We start from the raw sequence: 9,795 nt of genomic DNA, 5'->3' as shown, positions 1-9,795 counted from the left end.
TGATTCTAGGGGCTTATGGTTGACTCCCCTCGTCATAAAGGTTGTGTAAGGCCATATAGACATTTTTGAGACCTATGAAGACATTGCCAACCGCCATTAAAAGCAACACCGTCACAACAACAAAAACAACAATAACAACAACGACCAATGATGATGATGATGTTAGTTTTTTTTTAATGTGTATACATTGTATATGTATGTGTATATGTAGCCTAAATTCTCATCAAGGAATCCTAATGAGATTGATACAATGAAGTAATTGTGGGAGTCGTGTTAGAGCCGAGAATGGATTTAAACCATGAAGATGAATTGTGTAAGAATGAAATGGGGAGAAAGGGTCAATCAAGTCTGATTCTTCACCCAAAGAACACAGACAATTGAGAACAACATAAAGTGTTGACAGACTAGACTAATATTAAACTTCCTGTCAGTTACCAGAGAAGAAAAATTGTCTCTTCAAATGATAAGTACTACACGCAAACAGAAACCTGCTAAGACATACAAACACAGTCATGTTTCTTGAATCAACATTTAATGCAGACTTAAAATACAGGAAGTACAGCTTTGGCACTGTATATTTTTGCTGGCTCCTACATTAAGATCAAACTAGTTTACTCAAACACCGGCACTTGAAAGTCTAATACTATTTCTGATGAAAGATATATGTTTGGGAATAAGACTGAGAATGTACTTTATTTACTGGCTCAAGAAAATGAAATATGTGGAAATACTCTAAATTTAATAAAGATATTTAATCGCCAGGCAAAACAAATATTGATATAAACTCGAATGAAGCAACCTTCCTAAAGCTGGATTATAAACATTACATTTCTAGTCCAAGCATTGAAAGGGGACTATAAAGAAGGCAGTGTAGCTTTAACACAGAGGGTCTTGTGTGCTGATCTGAACGCTGTAGACTGTAGCCTCCAGGAAGAAAATGGTGCCTCAGAGTTACTTAAAGTATGTGATTTTAAATACATATAACTACGACTGTACATCAGTGTTGTTGATGATGATCCTGTTTATACTGTAGATTTAGTGTAATATATTATCTACTTTACATTTTATGGGGCATTTGATGGGTTTGTAGCAACTTCTGGTTTGGCATTGAGGTACTCCAGTACAAAGACTTGAATAATCTTATTGAGGTTTTGAATGGTGGAGCGATCCAAATGCTGCTCATTGTCATCAAATGTGTGCCAGACGGATGGGAACGGAGAAGGGATGAGGTGGAGAATGTGCACACCTGTGGAGGAAGTAAGTAACATATTATTTAACAAATACTACAAATTAAGTATTAATTGGATTTGCATAAGATGTAAGTGCCTCTGATTAGGAATGGTATGTGGTCATCTTGGACAGGGCCCACAGGAACATTTGGCCAGAAATATTGTACGTCATTTGGATGATCAACGAGTTGGTTCATGTTGTGAAGACGGCGTTCTGTGGAGGAAATATGAAAAATATTTATATAAACTACCATTTGAACTATGCCAACAGCAAATCCAAGCCATGCCTCATATTTTCAATTCACTACCTTATTTTAGAGCAATGTTTTAGAAGAAAATACAATGCACACAAGCTCTCAAAAACATGACAATGAGCAAAGGCATTAGTCTAAAAACTAAAAGGGAAATAAAGTTAAATTGTGGACTACAAGTGTGGCATTTACACTAGAGCATAACTTTAAAATACCAGTGACGGTGGGGATGAAGAGTGGGAATACAAAGTGAGGGGGACTCAAGGATTCAAAGTAGTCTAGATTGTGACTTCTTAACTACTTGAGCAATCACATGCATGTCGTTGGGAAATAGAGGGGTCAGAGACAAACACTATGACAAAGCATACCTATGTTTTGGAGTCTGGTGAGCCAGCGTAATGTGCTGGAGAACTGATTACCAAAGCGAGGGCTGGGGGCACCAATCAAATCCAATAACACAAACAGATCCTGAAACAAGAAAGATAAGATTTTCATGATTGTTCAAACCATTTTTTTGTTCAAAGTTCTGAAGAGACTTCATACCATGCCATGCAGCAGGTTTGTTCCTGCAGCTCCTGTGGGGTGAGGAGTAGACTCCATCTTTTCAGCCAGGTGTCGAGAGCCGTACAGAGAGTCAGAGGCTGTCCACTGGAACATAGCCTCTTCTCCATCAAAGAAGAGCAGCTGCACTGTCAGGTTGGGGTTGGAACTCTGTGAAACAATTAACAAAACAATGATAAGTCACTCTGTGTGGAATCACAATATTCTGCTGCCCCCTTCTGGATATCTGTGACATAAGCAGCTACATTTGGAGAAACTACAAAAATGCTGAAAAGGTTTAGAGGCACATCAACAAATAACAATATATCTGAAAGAGTCAAATACATTTGCTTTAGCAGTTCAATTTAAGGTAGTTTGGTTTATTTATTTATCAACTTGATTGTGAAGATGAAATTCTAGATCACCAAATTCAATGTTACAATGTTAAATGTTAAATGTAATGTAAATGTAAATTTGTAGGCTATAAATATTAACTAAGCCTAAAAAATAAATTAAACCCATACAATAATTTGATTTGACAATTCATGCACAGCACTAAACTAAATAGCAAAGAATATTTGTATTTGTGCAAGATGATTAGTATTCTGTTGTGTGTTGCCTCACTGACAGTTTGGCTGAGTCATGTCGCGGTATATTCTGCAGACAGAGACTGACAAAGCAAAACAGCATAGGAAAGGATACAATCTGTACTACTATTTTCACATTTTGAATATATGTACTATTTACACATAGGACTAGGCCCCAACAAAGAAACTATTAAGAGTAATGATTAAAAAAAAGTGTTTTCTGACCTTTTGAGCTTTGAGTTCTTCGTTCAAGGCCCGTGCCAGCTCGAGCATCATAGCACAGGGCACAGCAGAGTCTGTGGCTCCCTGGAACTCTCTGCCATGGAACTGTGGGGGGTAATACTTAGAGTCGTAGTGACAGGCCAGCACCAGGCGGCGTTTGGCTGAAGGGTTGAGCGTGGCGATAATGTTAGTGAAGGGCAGGGGGCCATACGGAGTCTGAGACATGAACCTGTCTTCTGTCACTTCCCATCCTGCACTCAGAGAACTCAGGGTTGTTTTTATGTGCTATGGGAAAGATGCAAGACTTTATCAAATGGTGCACCTTTTTGGCTATTATTGTGTTGACAGAGAATTATGTATGAATACTCACCTCCTGCACAGCCTGGCTTCCTGGCGATCCAGGGTACCTGGTGACAAGGAGCGGTCTCAAATCTCTCTGCCACATCTGACCCAGGTCAGTGTGAGAGAGAGCTGTCTGGATCTCTTCTGGTGTTAGTATGGTGGCTCTGTGTTGCAGCTAAAAGAGAAAACATGCATTTCAAATCAGGGCATTAATGTGAATGCAAGAGTACTATAAGCTTTTGTAATGAGGTTCATACATCAAATACTATAATGGGATGAATGTGTGTTATGTCCAAACTAATTCCAATGTCAGCAACTTTGCAGAATTGCTCAGCATATTATGAGTAAGCAAGTGGTTTGTTGACACATTATTGACATTGACATATTAACAGAGCCAGTGTGATACTTTTACCTTGTTGCTTTGGACCTATAATGCAGAGATAAAGCAAGCAACCTAGGTAACAGATATCATAACCAAAAGCATATGGCATAAACCTATTGATTGTACAGTATCTCAATGGTTTTGAATCAAGAGGGGAAAAATATTGACTGATTAATCTCATAATCTTTATTATTCATTTGAACAAATAGGTCACATGTAAATAGATCTAGCAATAAAACAGAGAGAAAAAGACACACTGTTTACCACGTATAGGAAGAAATAAATCAAATATATATAATGTATCTTAAAATCAAAACATGCCCTGTGGGGGATTGTCAATGACTCACACACACCTGCCATAATTACAGAGTGCAGCTCAATTCCAGGGTTGTAATTTCATGCAGTCTCGAAGCCACTATACCCCACACGTAAGCTTTCCAAGCTTTCCCAGGGTTAACTGGGGGGTACACTTCATCTTGTCTAAGTCTATAAATAACAAGATGTGCTGTTGGAGGATCAATGATGGAGGCCCTGCTGCCATAGCAACCAGGGAGAAAGAAGAAAAGAGTATGAACATGAACGGACGTGGCATCTCAAGACAACATATAGGACTTAATATGCTTAATATGGACCTCATCCCATACAATTAGGCTCATGTCTATCCTCATGTATACAAGACAGTATTCATTTGTATTAATTAAGTATAGGCTATAAATGTAGTATGCTGTTTGTTGTTAATCAACAGATATGTATCCTACAATTTTATTTAAGCTATTATAAACAAATTAATAAACAAATTAAATGTGAAATATGAAATAACTTTTTTTTTAACTGAGAAAACAAAACAAAACCCAAAAGCTCCAAGGCTAAGTGTTACGAAAACATCTCTACGCTGTGACAAGGTAAAGAGGGGTGAAGCAGCCTACCTTTTCCTGGGTCCAGGGGACCCCATGGCTGAACTGGAAGTACGTGGCGACTATGGCCACGGTGTAAAATAAACATGATGAAGAGTGGCTCCTCTCAGCCATGGTTGTTGTCGCTCCTCTCCACATTCCTGGCTCCCCTCTCTAAAAAGCTTACGGATCATGTGAAAGGCAGGAGGAGGACTCGTGGATCTCAGCGCTGTACCGCTCACCACCGCTGTGCGTCACTGAGTGCGTCTATTCACCTTTTTTTTACTAGCGCCATGCCCTGAATTGGCAATAAAATATACAATAACTTTATATTAAAATGCACAAGCCTATGCATATCAAAACTAATATTGTACTAAATTTAGTCTGTTTAGCACCTAACGGCACCTGAACAAATGACCAATACTCCCAATGAAGTCGTCACTGAGCAAAGGTAGCCCCTGTTGTTTATTGTTTAATTTGACCGAGAAAAAATATAGATGGATGCAAATTGTGAAAATATAACGCTAGGCAACGCGTCATGAACCACGTGGTCTTCTGACGCAGTAAACACGGAAGTGTACCCTGAAGCCCGATGTACGCATGGATCATGGATCTATTATAATATCACATTCTTCTTTCTACTGCTGCTGCTACGTTTGTGTCAGTGTGTGTTTATATGTTCATCTACAAAATTTCTCTAAAGAAATACTTTGTTTTGTGAACGCAATGGACGCACATGAAGAGAAACGCTTAAAGGAGCTGCTCAATGAGAAAGAAAGTGAGATTATGGCACTGAAGAAGAGACTATCTCATTTTGAAAAGGTATGATCAAGCCTCTCAGTGAATAACCGTATGCTTATGAAGAATAACTGTGTTTGATTCAGTTTGATACAGCATGCCTATGTGTGAACGGAATTTACATTTTAAATTGGATTCAGATTATGTTACGTTTTATTTTCAAGAGCAAAAGCATCACTCTGGAGCTGTTTGAAAAGGTGACGCCTCTTACACCTTTAGAAGCCAAACCTGCACTTAACAATGAAGAGATCATGCGCTACAGCAGACAACTTATTCTTCCTGAGTTTGGTGTTCAAGGTACTGCAACTTAATATAAAACCTCAAATGAAATCACCAGTGGATGTACATTTTAAGACTCAAACATCTACTTTCAGGGCAGTTAAACTTGTCCAGGAGCTCAGTGTTGGTTGTGGGCTGTGGAGGCCTGGGCTGTCCCCTGGCACAGTACCTTGCAGCAGCAGGCATTGGTAACCATGCTATTTCTTGTCATGCGTTTAAATGTTCTCTTCTCTTGGTTTGATTAATACCGTGTTCTTTAATGTAAACAGGACGCCTGGGTCTGCTGGACTATGATGAGGTGGAGCTCAGTAACCTTCACAGACAGGTGCTTCATGGCGAGGAGAACCAGGGACAAGCTAAAGCTCTGTCAGCTGCGTATTCTGTCCAAAGGTTGTTACTCTGCTATTATGTTATGTTATTGCTTGAGGAAAATTGTCAGTTGAGTGTAATTAAACTCTTATAAATGACCAGTATGTATCCAACAACATGCATACAATTTTATGGCTGTAGACAATTTTAAGTTGTGGACCTTCTGCCGAATATTTTGTACATGAGGGTCACCACATGAGGGTGTTGTTTCTTTGTTAAATCCCAAATGCAGATCTTATTTTATCTGTTTTTGCCACACCAACTCCACAGGTTGAACCCAACAGTGGAGTGTGTCCCCTACCACCTGCAACTATCATCGGAGAACGCCTTGCAACTTATTCAACAATATCCTTCTGCATAACGCTCATTTTACTGTACACATGTTATACCACACTTGACACAAGGGTGGGAACTATGGTGCTTGAATTTATATCTTTAACCTTTAATTCTATATATGACATTGTGGCAGACTGTTCAGACAATGTCCCTACACGCTATTTGGTGAACGATGCCTGTGTTTTAAGTGGAAAGCCTCTTGTATCTGCAAGTGCCCTGAGAATGGAGGGTCAGGTAAGATTAAATCAAATTTCTGAACACGCTCTAGAGTTGGAATGTATTTTTGTGAGTGTGTCTGCATCTTTATCTGCAGTTAACGGTGTATAACTACAGTGGGGGTCCATGCTACAGATGTCTCTATCCTGTACCTCCACCTCCAGAGACTGTGACTAACTGTTCTGATGGAGGGGTGTTGGGAGTAGGTTAGTCATTTTTCATTATTGTATTGTAAATAAAATGCATTCATATATATAGCCTATACATTTAAATTAATTTATCTACTCATCATTGATTTATAAATCCCACTAAAGAAAATGCTTTATCTTTTGTGGCATGTTATAAAAGAAGAGCAGATTAATTAGAATCAGAATCAGAAAAGGCTTATTGCCATTGTCATTGAACACAAGGGTTCATTTATAATCCTTCAAATATTTGTAAAATACTGCGTTTACATTATTTGTTTTCATCCTTTCCAAATGCAAAAAGGAGAATTTGTTTTCTATGTACTACTATTGTTGATTTAGTTCCAGGCATAATGGGGTGTGTGCAAGCGCTGGAGGTTCTCAAGATTGCTTCAGGACGTGGTTGTATCCTTTGTGTACTACATTTATACATACAAATGTGTACATACATTTTGTTTAGATGCACTAAATTATAAAATGTTTCTACCATTTGACATCAGTTTATTAGATTCATTGAGCTTCTCTTACTGGTGAGTTCATGGACATATCAAAAAATATATACTCTTTTGCATCCTGTTCTTCCATTGTATTTTAACACACTTGCTGACACCTGGCCTTGATAAGCATTGTTTAGTTTCTGTTTAGATGACATTTATACACAATCAGGACAGATGCCAGCTTATTCCATTCTTTTAACTGAAGTGCGCTGGGGATAGCGTCGGTGGAACAAAGTAGCCGTTTTCCTCAACCATGCACGCTAGCTTCCTGTGGCCAACAGCTTGTAATGTTTGATGCCTTGGAGACCAGGTTCAGATCAATCAAGCTCCGCCCCAAGCAAGCCAAATGTGCAGTATGCGGAGAGAACCCCAGTGTCACCCAGCTGGTGGACTACGAAACCTTTTGTGGATCGGCTGCAACAGATAAGGTTGGTTTAGTTGTACTGGTTGCATTTATAGTATCAGTAGAGTACACCTTTGAAATTACAAATTATTAGTTTAGATTAGGTAGCAATTGAACATTTAGTTATCAAAGTTTATGTAAAAAAAACAGCATGAATGGGACCATGTGTGGCTAAAGATTTAAATAACGTTGTCAAAGTATTTAAAACTCCCACTGGTGAACCAGCCACAGGTGATGCACATGTGGACTGAAGGCGGGCTTGCACAGTCTGGCCCAGTACATGACAACCAGTGGCTGAAGTTGCTCACATTCTTGCACATGGGAGTGTATATTAGACCGGGGATCATAATGTTATACTCAAGCTGTATCTGTATATTTATGAAAATGCTTCTTGTGTTTCAGTGCCAAAAGCTCAGCCTCCTCTCCAAAGATCAACGAATCACAGCAAAGGTATTAACCCTTAAGTTTAAAACATGTCACTTATTCTCTGTTTGTACTTATTACTTACTTATTATCAAATTACAACTTTTTTTTTTTTGCATTTCATTAGTGACTCAGCCTTGAATTGGAAATGACCTTAAATTGGCCTGATAGTTTTTCCATGGATAGGAATGTTCTCTTTGGGAAAAGGGTTAGAGCTATTTCATTTTTTTTTTGTTGTAGAATGGGTTCTTTCAGACCCGATGAGTCATTATGAGCAGAGATTTTATCGTGCTTCATTTTGGCTGTAATTAAGATGCAAGATTTCTCTATCAGACACAGAACTGCTACTGATTTAGAGAGAATTCAGGAGGCTGTTTTTATTTACCCACACCTTCAACCCCCTTCACGCACTGCCAAATCATTTGGTTTTCTGACTAGATTTCCTGCTAAAAACAACAATTTACACATATTTCTACAGTTTTATATTCTCACATTTGATTTTAATTACAGGAATATAAAACCGTACTGGACAGCACTGACCCCCATCTTCTGTTAGATGTGCGTCCCAATGTGGAGGTGGACATATGCCACTTACCCTCCTCCCTCAGTATCCTTCTGATCTGGATCCAGATATGGCTGCGTCTATGGCGATCATGTGCGTCTCTCCATATGTTTGCCTGCTTATATTGCTTATATTGCTGCCAGACATCCCACTCTCAAGTTTAGAGGAGAGGAAGAGTGATCAGATCCAGTTACTAAGGGACAGAATCAGCCAGTTGAAACAGCAGATGGTGGGTGACTGCCAGCCTCCAGGTAACTTATCAAAACACCATTCATGAATATTCATGCTTTTTAAAATGACCAGACACGAAAAGCCAAGTTTACATATTCACCGTCCATGCTGTCGGCTCAAAATGTGCGCGTGGTGGCATATCTTACTCTGCTAGTAACAGATTGTAATGGTGTTGCTAGGTGATACCTTTTCCAAAGCATGCTCTGTCAGCCTGGACAACGGGAAAATCACTATTCATCAACATTATTTTAGTCTTGTTCTGAATATTTGTGTCTGTGTGTGTGTCTGTGTGTGTGTCTGTGTGTGTGTCTGTGTGTGTTTCTGTGTGTGTTTCTGTGCGTGTTTTATTCAGGGAGCTAAAGTTAACTTTATAGTCTTTGCCTTGTGCAAATCATGTCATTGTTTTATTAGCTATAGTATTAAATATTTTAAAATAATGTTGTTTAGTAATATGCTTTAGCCTATTAGTAATTGCATATACCCATACTGTATAAAACTGTTGTTTCATTCAACTATTTTTTTTTTTCAGTTTTTGTGATCTGTAAGCTGGGCAATTTCTCCCAAAAGGCTGTGCAAGTTCTGGAAGAAATGAGTGGATCAGAAGTAGACCGGATCAAAGTGAAAGACATTTGTGGTGGTCTCATGGCCTGGGCCAACACAGTGGACCCTGCTTTTCCACAGTATTGAGAACGCAAAAGATTGCATTTTGCAACTATATTTTCTCAAGTCAATAAACATATATGTGTACCTTGATTTCTGTTGCTGTCTATTATTCAAATGTATAAAACATCACAATATTCCACAATCCCTATAGTTTAAAGTTGAGATAAGAGGGGTCAGAATTCTATAGATTGCAGATGTTTGACTTGGCTTATGATTCATACCTCTGTAATTACTGGGCCTATACACATGAAACATAAACTATTAATGTTGCTTCTTCCGTAAAATTTGTCACCGCAGTCCTTAAATCTGAAAGGATGGCTGTATTGCTGTATTGTCTCTTAATTTAATTTATAGTTTCTTATTAACTTTCAGCCTGTTAAACCTATT

General features: G+C 38.6%; 2 protein-coding genes across 2 annotated transcripts; one reads left to right on the top strand and one right to left on the bottom strand.

The window, feature by feature from the left end:
- Positions 1 to 513: 513 nt before the first annotated feature.
- Positions 514 to 4,705, bottom strand: qpct (glutaminyl-peptide cyclotransferase). Its single transcript, XM_072457847.1, has 7 exons — positions 4,480 to 4,705; positions 3,200 to 3,346; positions 2,833 to 3,114; positions 2,024 to 2,191; positions 1,849 to 1,948; positions 1,327 to 1,443; positions 514 to 1,246 (listed from the first exon to the last, which is right to left on the bottom strand). The coding sequence occupies exons 1-7, from the start codon at positions 4,603 to 4,605 to the stop codon at positions 1,065 to 1,067; spliced, it is 1,122 nt and encodes a 373-aa protein (XP_072313948.1). The 5' UTR covers positions 4,606 to 4,705; the 3' UTR covers positions 514 to 1,064.
- A 355-nt stretch (positions 4,706 to 5,060) lies between these two features.
- Positions 5,061 to 9,497, top strand: mocs3 (molybdenum cofactor synthesis 3). Its single transcript, XM_072457952.1, has 13 exons — positions 5,061 to 5,268; positions 5,409 to 5,541; positions 5,619 to 5,711; positions 5,793 to 5,913; positions 6,163 to 6,241; positions 6,349 to 6,462; positions 6,542 to 6,650; positions 6,972 to 7,034; positions 7,391 to 7,554; positions 7,932 to 7,979; positions 8,463 to 8,559; positions 8,658 to 8,765; positions 9,275 to 9,497. Exons 1-13 carry the CDS (start codon positions 5,173 to 5,175, stop codon positions 9,430 to 9,432), a joined length of 1,383 nt encoding a protein of 460 aa, XP_072314053.1. The 5' UTR covers positions 5,061 to 5,172; the 3' UTR covers positions 9,433 to 9,497.
- Positions 9,498 to 9,795: the final 298 nt, after the last annotated feature.

This window comes from Eucyclogobius newberryi, unplaced genomic scaffold (genome assembly GCF_026437365.1).
Source record: "Eucyclogobius newberryi isolate DKJ021-1_F unplaced genomic scaffold, fEucNew1.0.hap1 SCAF_21, whole genome shotgun sequence".
NCBI classification, from domain to species: domain Eukaryota; kingdom Metazoa; phylum Chordata; class Actinopteri; order Gobiiformes; family Gobiidae; genus Eucyclogobius; species Eucyclogobius newberryi.
Note: the sequence above shows the minus strand (reverse complement) of the source record. Positions and strands in the feature narration are given on the sequence as shown.

Coding starts and splice junctions, on each gene's coding strand:
- qpct (XM_072457847.1), bottom strand. CDS start 4,605: ATGTGGAGAGGAGCGACAACAACCATGGCTGAGAGGAGCCACTCTTCA. Junction 1,949..2,023: donor CAAACCTGCTGCATGGCATG/GTATGAAGTCTC, acceptor TTCTTGTTTCAG/GATCTGTTTGTGTTATTGGA. Junction 1,247..1,326: donor CATACCATTCCTAATCAGAG/GCACTTACATCT, acceptor CTTCCTCCACAG/GTGTGCACATTCTCCACCTC.
- mocs3 (XM_072457952.1), top strand. CDS start 5,173: ATGGACGCACATGAAGAGAAACGCTTAAAGGAGCTGCTCAATGAGAAA. Junction 7,035..7,390: donor GATTGCTTCAGGACGTGGTT/GTATCCTTTGTG, acceptor CATGCACGCTAG/CTTCCTGTGGCCAACAGCTT. Junction 7,980..8,462: donor ATCAACGAATCACAGCAAAG/GTATTAACCCTT, acceptor TTTTAATTACAG/GAATATAAAACCGTACTGGA.